This window comes from Bos indicus x Bos taurus, chromosome 9, assembly GCF_003369695.1.
Source record: "Bos indicus x Bos taurus breed Angus x Brahman F1 hybrid chromosome 9, Bos_hybrid_MaternalHap_v2.0, whole genome shotgun sequence".
Lineage (NCBI taxonomy): Eukaryota > Metazoa > Chordata > Mammalia > Artiodactyla > Bovidae > Bos > Bos indicus x Bos taurus.
Window position 1 is genome coordinate 49,409,510 of NC_040084.1, and position 14,893 is coordinate 49,424,402.

The window sequence follows — 14,893 nt, forward strand, 5'->3', positions numbered from 1 at the left end:
TTTGCTTAATGTTACAAAAAGCACTATGAATTTTCATTTTACTACAGATAAACTTTTACCATTTTATTTGTTTTTTAATTGATCTAAACTCAAGCAAAATTTAAACTTCTGAAAAATCTTTAAATTTTATGTAGTTACTCAATGAAATTATTAGTTAAAATGGAGTTTAGGTTGTCATACCCTTGATTATTTTACAGATACAATCTTAGCTACAAATAATGAGAATTAGTTAATGACATTTATTCTCAAATTATTTCTCAATATTTAATTCATTTCATTGCCTTTTGTTATGTGTATCAACAGTATTTCAATAAAAAAAGTATGTCAGCAATACACTGTACAATTTTTCAGATTCTAAATGAGCCTCATCATTATATATGTATAGATCTTTAAATACTGTTGCTATCAGTATGTAAATAGTATTTGGTCTTCTATGCTTTCCACATAATTCTGAAAAATTATCCCTGCATATCTTGCCATGTGCCATAACATTCTGTTGAACAAACATGGATTAGGTAATGTTTCAGATTCTGAATAGAATAAGCTTTACGCATGAAGGGAGGCAGGCTGAGGAGAACAGGGGTTTGGCAAAAGGCCCATAGATACAAGGAGAGGTTGGGATAGTTATTTCCCCTGTGTAATAAGAATACTTCTAAGATGGAATGAAAAAAGGGAGGTATCAATAAATGAACTAGAAAGTTGGGATTACTCGCATTTTCTAATGTAAATATTTTATTAAATAAGAGGAATCACCTTAGTTTCAAACTTTAGTGTACATAAAACATTTTGGTTTACTTATAAATGTGCTTTAAAAAAATTATATTATGAACCACCAGGACACATAAGAAATACTGATCCTATAAAAAATATAACCTATTTCCACTTAGTCGCTTGAATTAGAATAGGAAAATGTTTCTAGTTAGTCACATCTGTTTGTGAGCCCCCCAACGCCACCCTGATGCTTTCCTGCATATCTATATTTCAGGATCTCAACATTTATGAAAATATGTATATATAAGTGGTTAATTTTGTGCTAGATTGGCCATATTTTATATTTTATCTGTGTTTCCTATAATGTGTCTTAAATTGACTAGGAGAAAAGTAGAACTGTTTATAGTAGTTTAAAAACTATCAAGTTTCAGTAATTTTAAGAACCCTATTAATAGCTGAAAAAAGAAAAAATCCTGATACTGGTTTTCAGAGCTATGAATTGCTAATTCAAGTTAACTATTAAAAAATATTCAAACATGCCAGGTCAAGAATGTCAACCATTCTACATAGCAAATCATAAAACAAGCAATAAAATCACCTTCTCTGAAATCCCATTTACAAGTCAGATTTTATTGCTTCTTTCCTGTCTGGACACATTTCTTCTAAGTGATGTTTTCCCTGCAGGTCACATTCTGCATCATGTGAATATTGGGCTCAAGGTCAAACAATGTGTTCATCAGATTCCTTCTGTAACGATGGAAGCATCCATTCAGCCCATCACACGGACTGTCCTCCGAGTGACGCTTAGCATCTCTCCTGATTTCTCTTGGAATGATCAGGTAGACATGGAAAACACCTAAATCTACCTACATTAAGGAAATATGTCTGTACTCCAGGTTCAACTATACCTCCCTACATCTGTCCTCAAGGCGTATAGAAAATCCTTTAAAAAGAATATACATTGAAGAATCATTTAAAACATTGTAATAGTATTTACTCTCATCCTCAAGGTAAGCATGTGGTATAATAGATGAATAATATGTCAACCAATGAGAGTCCATCAGAGAATTATAGGAAACCTAAAATGTCACATGAAACAATGGTATAGTGGTTTCAACTCCATAGCGACTTTGTTTAATTCTATCCTCTTTCATTTTTTTTCTAGCTGTATGTACTCTGTCATTTTAATGTACTTAAAATTCAAGATTCTTCATGCTAAAAGAGCCCTTTTAAAATCCTGATGTTTCTCAAACTATCATTCTCTTCTTCACTGTTAGACTTGTAGAAGGAGTAATCTACATTTACCTCCTGGTTGTCTGATTCCCACTGAGACAACTACTTCAGTGATCACCAAAGACTGACTGATTGCCATAATAAATAGCCTTTCCTTAGTTATCTTCTTTATTTCCATAAGCATTAAGTGCTATACATTGTCCTTGCAAATGTCCTTCTTTGGCTTCCATCCCTTTCCTATTTCTGTTTTTACCCCTACTTCTGTTCTTTCTTCTAAAACTTAGCTGTTACTATGTGTGCATGTGTGTGTGTGTATACACACACATACGCACGTTGAAAATCCACTCTGGATCCTCTTATTCAGTCAGTAATTCTTTGTGTATTAGCTGCTCAGGCATGTCCTACTCTTTGCAACACCATAGACTGTAGCCTGCCAGGCTCCTCTGTCCGTGGAATTCTCCAGGCAAGAATACTGGAGTGGATTGCTATTTCATTCTCCAGGGGATCTTCCTGACCCAGGGATTGATCCTGGGTCTCCTGCATTGCAAGCAGATTCTTTTACCACTGAGCCACCAGGGAAACACTCAATAACTTTAAGGTCTATCTTTGCACCAGTTACTATACAAAGAGTACAGTAGAAAGGAGATTGCAGGTACAGACAAGCAAGTGTCAGTCCTTTCAAGAGGCCAGTGGGGAATGAAAATCAGTAAATGTAGTATAGCAGTGCCTACTTTATAAGGTTCTAGTTAAGTGTAAGTAAATATTGTCTGCATATTTACAATATTTGTCATAATGTCATCGTCTGCATGACATTAGTACCTCTTTAAGGTGAATGCATTTTATTATACCCAACCATAGCCCTAACTGAAATCAACCATTGGCCTTAAAGTGTCCTAACCATTCATTCTTTCAGTTTCCTCATCTGTAAACATGTATTATAATAATAATTATCTTTCTCACAGAATTTCTGTGAGGATAAGATGAAAGAAAATTATACTTAATATTTTTATAAATATAAAATTTATGTAAAATATAAGATTACCATTAGCCATAAACTCTAGTTTTTATATATTGGAATACATAGAAGTTTTAGATTTTTTACCCTATTTTCTTCTCTTAAGATACATAATAAATCTCCCACAATGCATAGCTGCTTTTATCAGTTAGAATACTGTTGGCTGTAAGAATAGCAAATATGAGTAGTCTCAAACTGACTTAAGGAAAAGAAGGTATGTGTGTGTGCTGAGTCACTTCAGTCATGTCCAGTTCTTTGCGACCCCATAGACTGTATGTAGCCCACAGGCTCCTCTGTCCATGGCTTCTCTAGGCATGAATACTGGAGTGGGTTGTCATGCCCTCCTCCAGAGGATCTTCCTGACCCAGGGACCGAACCTGCGTCACCTGCAGCTCCTGCAATGCAGGCAGATTCTTTACCACTTGAGCCACCAGGGAAGCCCAAAGAAGATACATCCTCTTACAGAATGACAGGTCCACGGGTAGAAGAGCCCCTAAAGATGACTGAGTCTTCTGTTTAAGAATACTGTTCCAAAGCCAGGATCTTTCCATCTCTTTTCTCTGCTGATACTTTTTACTACTTCTCAAATGTATTCATGCTTCCTTGTTCACAGTTAACAGAGAGCGGGAAAAAATACTCCCTGCTTCAGCAGCCCAGAGCATGCACCTTTTCTTTAGCCCGATTGGGCCAGTTCTGGCCATGTGCCTGTCCCTTGCCGCATGCTCTTGTGAAGGGGATACTATAAGCTGATTAGCATATGCTAACCAAAATTACTCTCGGAGGTGGGGTAACCTTCAATGTTACATGAGAGAGAAAAAGAGATGAACATACTGAACAAGTCTAGGCTTTGTTAGGAATAAAAATGGAGAGGAATGAGTACACAGAACACAATATATCTGTCCAATGGAATATTACCTGTTAGTAAGAAGGAATGTAGGACTGATGCATGCTATGACATGAATGAAAATATTATGGCAAGTGAAAGAAACCAGTCGCATATGATTCCATTTACATGAAATGTCGAAAACAGGCAAGTCTATAGAGAAAGAAAATAGACTGTGGTTGTCAAGAGTTGGAGGTTGATATGATGGAAAGATGGATAGGGTACAAGGTTCTTTAGGGGATGATGAAAATGTCCTAAAATTAGATTATAAAGATGGTCACAAAACTTTGTAAAAGTATTAAAACTATTGAACTGTATACTTTAAGTGAGTAAACTTTGTTATGTAAATTCCATATCAATAAATCTGTTAAAAAGAGAGAAAGGAATGGGTTCTGGGAATGCTAACAATAGAATCCCTTACTTGAATTAAAATATATAGTATTAGGATACTATTTTCCTTCTAGGTCCATGGGACAGTAGGAGAACCCTGGTGGATTTGGGTAGAAGATCCTACAAATGATCATATTTATCATTCAGAGTATTTCCTAGTTCTAAAAAAACAGGTAAATATGTCTATGTGACTCTATCATTTTGTTGCTATCATTGAAAAGAAAATATAAACTAAATAATTTCTGTTTTTACCTATTTCTCTACAATTTCATAATGCCACTGAAGCTTTATTTATTATGTTTTATGTTTCTGTTTGGTTTTAAAAGAGAATAGTGATTAAATGTTATAATATTCATATATTCAATGTGATTTTCATCTGAGAAATTGAATTATAATCTTTCTAATGGTTTAAGGCATAGATTCCAGAGGGGTGGAATGTGTCAAGTGGGTGGAATAAATAAAATTTTTAAAATTAAATGAATAAAAAATAACTTCAGTGTTATACAGGCACAGTATTAAGACTACTGAGTACATTATATAAAAGACATTCTTTTTTAAAGTTCCAGAAAGACTCAGTTTGATGGAATTCACTATGATGCTTCATTCCTAATTTCTCTTTTTATCAAAGAGAAACAAGCTTTAGGCCTGAGTGGACATCTATAGAATTTTATAGCAATATTTTATTTTCATTGCATTTGTGTTCATGATTATCTTTTATTTATGCCAAGTGTTCTGTTATTCCACTTATGGTAGTGAAAGATTTTTTTTTAATATTAAATGAATAATTTGGTAAACATGAAGTTAAGTACTTGAATGAATGAAGTTAGGAAAATTATGATAATGAGTTAAATTGGTAACTTGATAATACATAATGATATGTATATGTAAATATTATAAGTTCAGCATATGTTTTTCCTTCTGTAATATCAGATCTCCTCAGAGGATGACCACCTACAAGTTTCTGAAGTATCTGAATATCTCAGCTATTTAGAAATCCAAGATATTTTCTTTCTCTTTAGTACATATTGCTGTAGATACCATTGTTTTCACAAGAGAATAATAAGGCCTCTAGGCTACTAGAATAACCATATTCATTTTATACTTTATTTCACATTAGGTCATCAGTAAAGAAGCTCAACTACTGGTATTTACAATCCCTATTTTTGAGCCTCTGCCTTCCCAATACTACATCCGAGCAGTGTCTGATCGATGGTTAGGAGCTGAGGCTGTATGTATTATCAACTTTCAACACCTGATTCTACCAGAGAGACATCCTCCCCATACAGGTAACATGTGGAATAGTAACTTGAATCATTGATTTTCCAAAATTGTTGGTTTTAGTTCATGTTTAAAAGTATCTATGCTTTAAAATTGTCTGAATTTAAGTAAAAACCCATCTTATTTATCAATAGAGTTTGAGAAGAGACTTTTCGAAATCAAATGTAGACACTAATGCAGGCCTAAATTTGTTTTTTTAATTTGAGTTCCAAATACATTAAACTAAGCCTAGTTCAGTTAACAAGAATGACACTCACTGTTGCTGTATTACTGTACCTTCATCTCTATAATCATTATGATTTCTCAAAAAACAATGAAATTGTAATATCTATTGATCTATTCATTGAAGAAGACTTTTCTGATTTTCTTTCATCAAATAAGCTTTGTGATACCTAGAATCTCAAAATAAAAAACTTAAAAATGGTGCTTTATTTTTTGATTAAAATGTAGTTGATTTACAGTGTTGTGTCAGTCTCTGCAGTATAGCACAGTGACCCAGTTAGATATACATATGCACACTTTTAATAGTTTTTCCATTATGGTTTATCACAGGATATTAAGACTAGTTCCCTGTGGTATACAGTAGGACCTTGTTGTTTATCCCTACTAAATGTAATAATTTGAACCTACCAACCCCAAGCTCTCAGTCCATCCCTCTTCTTCTCTTCCTTCCCCGTGGCAACCGCAAGTCTGTCCTCTGTGTCTCTGAGTCTGTTTCTCTTTTGTGGGTGTTTTTAACATACGCTACCAACATCACTACTAGGTCTCTATGGTTGTAGTACCTGATTTTAACATGTATTGATGTTATATTTTAATTCTCATTTAATCCCTTCTTTGTTGAGTGGATAAGCATGTTTATTTATGTATTTAGATGATTTTCTGACTACATTTTTAAATGCAACAAATGTACCACCATGACATATCAATTGGTATTAAAAAACACATGATGTAACCTCAGTGATTTCTAGTTCTGTGTGGATCCAAGTATATATTCAGGCATTCCACTGAGCTCGAATCAGCCAGGATTTTCCATGTTTTCTCAGCACAGTTCTTATTTACCCAGTCATGCTCTGATTTAAAACTCCCACACAAGTTTCTTCTTATTTTAGGTTGTTAGTTTGCATTGTCTAGAACAACAGTGCACTCAACCACTCTGTTTTGTCAATTATCTAACAAATGAAGAGTTATTTGTTCTTAGTAACTGTTTTATACTAGTTTGCAAGTGGTTTTCCTTCTTCTACAGGTTGGTGTAAATTTAGTTTTCTTCTAAAACATGCATATATCCATATACCTGTCATTTAGATCTCTTTCCTGATTGGAAGATCATTAGCACTGTCTTAGAGGGAGCTCTGCCAGAAAAGCAAAATTATGATATGTCAATATCGTAATTGTGGTAATGAGGGGGGGGGGAGATCTGTAACTAGTATATAAGAATTGGTTAATCCTTTTTTCCCTCTAAAGCATTAAGGATTATTATAATTTGTTTCAAAAAGACAGTATTTTATAATGTGCATGTTCTCCAGTTTTGTATGTACTTGTTGAATCTTTTCAGAATTACTGGATCTTCAGCCTTTACCTGTCACAGCTTTGGGCTGTGAAGCATATGAAGCACTGTACAACTTCAGCCACTTTAACCCTGTGCAGACACAAATATTTCATACGCTGTATCACACAGACTGTAATGTCCTACTTGGAGCACCCACTGGATCAGGAAAGACTGTTGCAGCTGAATTAGCCATTTTCAGAGTCTTCAACAAGTACCCTACTTCAAAGGTCAGTTGGAAACAATCACATATTTACATTCAATTATAAAACATAATTTATAATCTGTAAATTAGCCAGTTCTAAATATACTGGCAGGACTTACTGAATAGATTTGCCACTCTCTTGTGAGTTTTCCACGGGGGCCCAGATCAATATATGAGTAAATGGCCACAAGGAAATTTATATTAATACTTTGGAGTCCTTTAGTTAGATTTCTAATGTACTTATTGGCACTCACATGTCCTTTCCTCATTGTAAAGTATCTGTAATTCATAGGAAATTTCATTGTAAGATATGTAGTTCATAGCCATACTTATAAGAAATATAATGATTCATAATCATTAATCATAATCAAACCCTTTGGCTGTGAAGGAAATATACGTTAATAAATTCAGCTGATTACCCTCAGGAAATACCAAGGCAGCCTTTATTCCACATTTCTCCAAATGGCCATGCTATTATTAATGTAAATAATGTGTCGAGTCAAATAAGTGTTGATTTTAAGCTTTCTTGAAATGTGAAGTACTCTCAGAAACCTTTTTTTCCAAAAAAGTGAATTTATTTGTTATGATTAGAATTATGCACTCTTTTCCTCATCATTTGTGATTTTAGAAATGTTTTAACTTCCTTTTTCAATGATTTTCATTTAGTAGCTATTCTTCCCTGCTTAACTTAATGTTTTCCTGGTGGCTCAGAGGTTAAAGCTTCTGCCTGCAATGCGGGAGACCTGGGTTCGATCCCTGGGTCAGGAAGATCCCCTGGAGAATCCCATGGACAGAGAAGCCTGGTAGGCTACAGTCCACAGGGTCTCCAGAGAGTTGGACACGACTGAGCGACTTCACTTTTACTTTCTTTCACTCTTAAGTTTACTATGTGGCGATGGATCCATTGAAAGTGAAAAAAAGTGAAAACAGAAGTCACTAAGTTGTGTCCGACTCTTTGTGACCCCCTCAGCTGTAGCCTGCCTGGATCTTCTGTCCATGGAATTCTCCAGGCAAGAATACTGGAGTGGGTGGCCATTCCCTTCTCCAGAGAGTGTTCCCTTCTCCAGGGGATCTTCCCAAGCCAGGGATCAAACCCAGGTCTCCCACACTGCAGGTGGATTCTTTACCATCTGAGCCACCAGAGAAGCTCAAGAATATTGGAGTGGGTAGCCTATCTCTTCTCCAGGGGATCTTCCCAACCCAGGAGTCAAACCGGGGTCCCCTGCACTGTAGGCGCCTTCTTTACCAGATGAGCTACTGGGGAAGCCATTAGGAGACAAATTTAACACAACCAGTAGAGCTCTGTTCTAAATTCGAAACATTTTATAGAGGAAAGAATTTTTTTCCAGTAAGTAATCTGTATGGAAGTTTGGATTATTAAAGACCAGGGTTTTTTATTTTTAATTTATTTTTGTTTTCTAAATTGTAGAACACCTAAAATGTATGACTGGCATTGGCGTCTTCCATAAAATCTACATTAAAATTTAAACAGCTGGATTATTTATCTGTATAATTTCAAAATTAGTAGCTTTTTTCATGAAAGGGTTATAGCATATATAATTTATTATCTCCTAGTTTTTAAAAAATTTTCACATTATGTTAAAAGATAATTTCATTCTGTGACAACCAAGAGGGGTGACGTGCAGTAGGGAGTGGTAAGGAGGGTCAACAGAGAGGGCACATATGTATACTTAGGACTCATTCATGTTGTTGTATGGCAGAAGCCAACACAATATTGTACAGCAATTATCCTCCAATTAAAATTAAAAAATTTTAAATGATAATTTCATTATAAACCACCTAAAGAAAATACCAATGGTGCTTTTTAAAAAATATTTAAAATTATCTATGTCAGTATTTTCATGATTTGTTACATTCAAGTCTTACTTTGGCTAAATGTAGTTTAAGCTAATGACATTTTCCCATTAATTTAAAATTTTAAGTCTTTCAGTATTAAAAGATACATTTAACTACACTTATATTTTGATAAATTTTATTGAGTTTACCTTTATTTGAAAATGATGTCACTGTTTTTATGAGATCTTTTTGTATCCCCATTTTAGGCAGTATATATTGCACCCTTAAAAGCCCTAGTACGTGAACGAATGGATGATTGGAAAGTTAGAATAGAAGAAAAACTTGGTAAAAAGTAAGTTCTTACTTTTCAGAAGATATGTGATGAATAATTGAAAAAGATCAAGAAATAAAAGATTTGCATAAAACTGTTGAATGCTTTTAAATGATTTTCATTTTATTTAAAAGTGTTATAGTTAAAATGTTATCAATATTCTCACTTGTTTCAAGATTGAAAAATGAAAGCCCTTAGTTTACTTAAACTTTTATTTGGCAAGAAAATTTTCTCAAAACTTTAGATTCAAAAACAAAAGAAAAATAAGATATGTCTCTATTTTTCTTTCACACACTTCAAAGTAGCTTCCAAAAACTGCTTAGAAGGCATTTTGCATGTAAATAATTTACCAAAAAAAGAAAAAGAAAATCATTGGAGAACATGACTTAAAAAAATTTTTTTTACTACTGACAAGGTTACTTATTATAATATTTTTTTAATAGCAAGATTGCATGTATCCTGAGTGACTGCTGGAGCATCACTAAATATATTATGACACATTCACACAATGAAAATATTGTCTTACTCTATGAAAAAAATGAATTCTATATACTGAGAAATAGATCTTCCAAGATACTGTTTAAAGAAATGTTTTTAACTTAAGTATTCCCCTTTTGTTTTTAAAACTTGGTGAAGAATATAAATATGTGTTTGTTTTAGAATGAGAATCAGGTGATGAGAATATCCATTTTGCAGAGACTATTTACTACATATATATATATATATATATATACTTTGAACCATACAAATATATTACCTATTCAAAATAATAAATAAAATGTAAAAAAAGAATAAAAGGAACAAAAAGCTTTGGGAATGCTATCCTTGGAGGAACTAATCTTGATTTTTTTTTTCTGTTTTTTGAAAGTCAAAACAGATATAAAAATGACTTCATGGTTACCTAAAATTTGGAGTTAGCCTTCAATTTTCCTTCTTTCTCACAATAATTCTGAGATCTTCTCAGAATGGGAAGACAATATTTGCCCCAACTGACCTTGTTTGTGTCCTTATATATTTGAATTTGCCTATAATATCTAGACAATTTCAACCTAAGAAAAGAAATGAAACTTACACACAATCATATTCTTAATGAATGCCTCCTTTTGTCTTAATAAGTTAACACTTTCCCTCATTAGAAAGGTGTTTATTCCAACATAAGGAGGAGGTGTGAGTTCACCTCTGTAAAATCACAAAGGGTAGAGACTTTGTAAACATAATCAAAACAAAGTTTGATACTCTTGCATATCTGCATAGAAGTTAGATTACAGTGATTTGCTTTTATACATTCTTCATTTTATGGGAGGAAATCATCTTAGAATCATTAAGAAATATCTGTTTTGGACTCAAGTCAAAAAATTTCAGAAGTCAAAGGGAGATAAAGTAGTTTTAAGCATAGTAAAATTTTATTTTGAAGGCCATATTTTTTCTAAGCTCATGTGTTACCTGAAAATTTAAAGGGATCATTTTTATTCTCCTGCAGAGTTATTGAACTGACAGGAGATGTAACTCCTGATATGAAATCCATTGCCAAGGCTGACCTTATTGTGACCACACCAGAGAAGTGGGATGGAGTCAGCCGAAGCTGGCAAAATAGGAACTATGTAAAGCAAGTCACTATTCTCATCATAGATGAGATCCATCTGCTCGGTGGGTACCACTGCATCTGAATCCAGTTTACAAACTTGGACTCGTCATACCTGCAGCAGCTAGCATCAGGACTTGTTAAATGATTAACATCCATTATTCCTCTTTCTTAGGGGAAGAAAGAGGCCCTGTTCTAGAAGTCATTGTATCTCGAACGAATTTCATCTCATCCCACACAGAAAAGCCTGTTAGGATAGTTGGACTATCCACTGCATTAGCTAATGCCAGAGACCTTGCTGACTGGCTCAATATTCGTCAGGTATGTGAAAGATTGGTAAACCAGACATTTCATGGTATGGGTTAGGGCCTTATTAAGGAGGCAGTAGAATATTATACAGTATAAAAACTGGAAATGGTTTCTCTCTCCTTTTTACTCTAGATGGGCTTGTTCAACTTCCGACCATCAGTACGCCCAGTTCCACTGGAAGTTCACATTCAGGGTTTCCCAGGTCAACATTACTGTCCTCGTATGGCTAGTATGAATAAGCCTACATTTCAGGGTAAGCTTCAGATTTCCTGGGATGAATAACAACCGTTTTGTATGGTGGCCTTTAAATGCATTCTAAATATCGTGGGCTTCTTTGAAAGGGTGGTGCTGCTCCAACTTCTACAAATATCTAGAACTATTTACCTTAACTGTTGAGGAATATTAATATATATTGAACTGACTATTGAAAGTTTGATTTCATAAGTGAAAGTGTCTTCATAGTAGAATAAATGTATGTACTCTAAAAAAATCAAATTATTCTTAAAATTAATTTATTAAGGTATTATGATAGTAACTTGAGTAAATGACAAGTAGAATATTTATTTTAGACTCATAATACTAATTTTTATCAGAAATCATCTGAAAAATTTAAGTACTGTTTTTGGCTAGGTATGTGTTTATGTTTTATTTTTTGTTTTTCCCTTTCTAACAAATTAGGCAGGCAGGAAAGATTTAAGAATAACACTCCTATTTTATTGAAACATGTTTTCATGTTTAGGCTGCATAAGGAATATTTATTATATCAATTAAAAATAACCTCCAAAATAAATTCTCTAATGTGAACTGCTGTTGATTGTGAGGTGACAGTTGTGAGGTGACTTTTTAGCTGCTATAATTAGCCTTATGACAGAAGCAAAGTATTGATTGTGAACTGGAGACCAATCTTGGCAGTTCAGATTATTTACACCTCCAAAGAAGCATTGTACAAAATCACTAATGAACAATAAATCTGCCGTGAGCTGTTCAGCCACACCTGTTCTTGCAGCAGCAAAAATCCATTAAATGTTTGAGGTTTAAAAAAGAGGCACATTCATTCATTCATGATTATGTGCACCAATGATAGCAATATTGTGCTAATATGTGTATTTTAAATGTATCTCTAATATGATTTATCAAAGTATTACCATTTGCATTCTATAAATTCTGATCAACTGTGAATGTGTTAATTTTTCATAGTATGTTTGATGGATTGGTTCCATTTAAGGAATGACTGATTCCAAACCAGTGATTGAAATGAAGCAATTTATATTATGTAAATCAACAGTAAATTAACTATGCCTACACTTCTCTAAATATTGCATAAGTACAGCAGCTATCCTTGTAAACTCTTTATTATACCTGTAGTGGATCACTATATTTCTTTGAGTTTACATTTATGATTTTGTGGTAGCTTTATTTCTCACTGTTAGGTATGAATATAGCCAAGGTCATGTCAACATTTCCATTTATGAACCTTGTTCTTTTACCCCATAAAAAAGAAATTCTGCAGCTCACATTTCAAACAAGAAATTACAAGGAAGTTGTACTTTTTAGTATAAAAATTTCTCATATCTCTGTTTTAAGAGACCTATGTACACATAAGTATAAATTCTCCTTGTGCCATCTTATCAGTATTTTGGAACCTATGCATAGCAAAGAAACTTCAATCCCAGTTAAGTCAAATGATTTGTGTGGCTATTTAAGTAATATTTTTTCGGTCTTATTACCCAGTTTTCAAACTACTTATCTTGTGTGCCTACTCCCTGTGTGCCGTCACTCAGACATGGATTCAAGCATGGTATTTTCTTCAGCTCTCTTCTGCATTCTCTTATCTTCCCACTTTAAACCTTATGCTTATGTTTTGGGGAAAACATTTTTATGACATATCTGGCTAATTTATTGATACAAACTCACTTAATTTTTCTATCTACTGGTGACAGGACAAAAATAAAAGGAATTTTTTGTGGCTTTCCTTCAACCCCACCCCTGCCTCAGGTCTTGATTCTCTCTCCAGACCCCAGGACCAACTAACTCTGTAGTATCATTGCTTAGGCAAGCAGAAACACAACTCAAAAATAGAAAACCCAACCTGAGATCTAGTATCCCTGTACAGTTGTGTCCATATACAGTTGTTTATGGAGAGTCTCAGCTTTTCAGTCTCCTTCCTTGGCAGGTCAGAACTGAACCAGGAGTCAAGATAGTTCACTTTTCCCTGTCTTGGGCAAAAAATTCCGCTAAGTAGAGACAGCTACCTTTCCTTTCCTATCATTTCTCCAGTATAATGTTAAAATTTCATGACCAAATTAAGAATTCGATTAAATCATTTACATCCTTAGTTTTCATGCATTTGTTTGATATCCTAATGAAATTCAGATTCTGGTTTAAGTGGCTTACTATTTTATTTTCTACAATTTTTCAATAGCAATTAGAAGCCATTCTCCAGCCAAACCTGTTTTGATATTTGTCTCATCAAGACGTCAAACTCGCCTTACTGCTTTGGAATTGATAGCCTTTCTAGCTACTGAAGAAGATCCAAAGCAGTGGTTGAATATGGATGAAAGAGAGGTAAGCAACATATTTTAATTCTACTTCTTATACCTGTCAAATTAGTGTGTATTATAGCATAATGGGAATTACATATATAATTATGTTTAGTTTTAATCTATTTATTACCATTGCTGTTGTTTTTAAGTCATGTCCAACTCTTTGCATCCCCGTGGACTGTAGCCCACCAGACTCCTCTGTCCATGGGATTTCCCAGGCAAGAATACTGGAGTGGGTTGCCATTTCCTTCTCCAGGAGAGATTCCTGATCCAGGGATCAAACCCATGCCTCCTGCCTTGCAGGCATATTCTTTACCATTGAGTCACCCAGGCTTCCCATTTATTACTGTATTTCTCCCTTTAACTTCATCACCTATGTATATTTTAATATTTGGCTAAGTTTTTTCATAATATTTGAATGTTCACTGCTCTTGAAATTCATAATCAATTTTGCAAAATTAACTTTGTATAAACTATATAACATGACCATCTTCAAAAATTTAGAAAACACTGATAAAGTAAAGCCTATTATTGTCCTTTAAGTAATAAGCATCATTAAAATGTTTTCATATCTGCATAATTCTATTATATGACTATTCCATTGTACTTTTCTCCTATAATTAAATAATCATTCATCTTTATTATTATGGGTTTTTCTTTATTTAGAGTTATTTCCTGAGTACAGACTTATAAATTTTAAATTAATGGTTCAAATAATGTAGCCATTTTTTATAATTTTTCATACACACTGATAATTACTTTCTAAAAGGGCTGTACCAATTTTGATTATCCCTATTGATGTATGAATTGTCAGCAGTGTATGAGAGTAACAGTCTCAGTATATGCTCACTTGTTGTAATTTATTGTTATAGATAAAATGTTTCTTGTTTTAGTGTTTTAATGTGTGCCTTAATTTTTTTGTAGTTGAACATTTTTTTCCATATATTTAATTTTATTCTCTTTTGTCCCTTCATTCCTTTGGGCTTTTATCTGTTGCAGTACAGCATTTTAAAAATATATTTGTGTGGGAACCTTACCAAATTGAAATACCATATAGCCATGCATACACCCCT

The 14,893-nt window shown here is 33.7% G+C and overlaps 1 protein-coding gene across 1 annotated transcript in view; it reads left to right on the forward strand.

Annotated features, from left to right (window-relative positions):
• The window catches only part of ASCC3 (activating signal cointegrator 1 complex subunit 3), a 334,203-nt gene that overhangs the window by 214,537 nt on the left and 104,773 nt on the right, over positions 1–14,893 (forward strand). Inside the window, exons 22-30 of the mRNA XM_027551338.1 lie at positions 1,396–1,550; positions 4,307–4,405; positions 5,350–5,518; positions 7,063–7,283; positions 9,322–9,407; positions 10,867–11,033; positions 11,144–11,289; positions 11,410–11,530; positions 13,700–13,842. Coding sequence (XP_027407139.1) covers positions 1,396–1,550; positions 4,307–4,405; positions 5,350–5,518; positions 7,063–7,283; positions 9,322–9,407; positions 10,867–11,033; positions 11,144–11,289; positions 11,410–11,530; positions 13,700–13,842 — 1,307 coding nt within the window. The remainder of the gene's footprint in view (positions 1–1,395; positions 1,551–4,306; positions 4,406–5,349; positions 5,519–7,062; positions 7,284–9,321; positions 9,408–10,866; positions 11,034–11,143; positions 11,290–11,409; positions 11,531–13,699; positions 13,843–14,893) is intronic.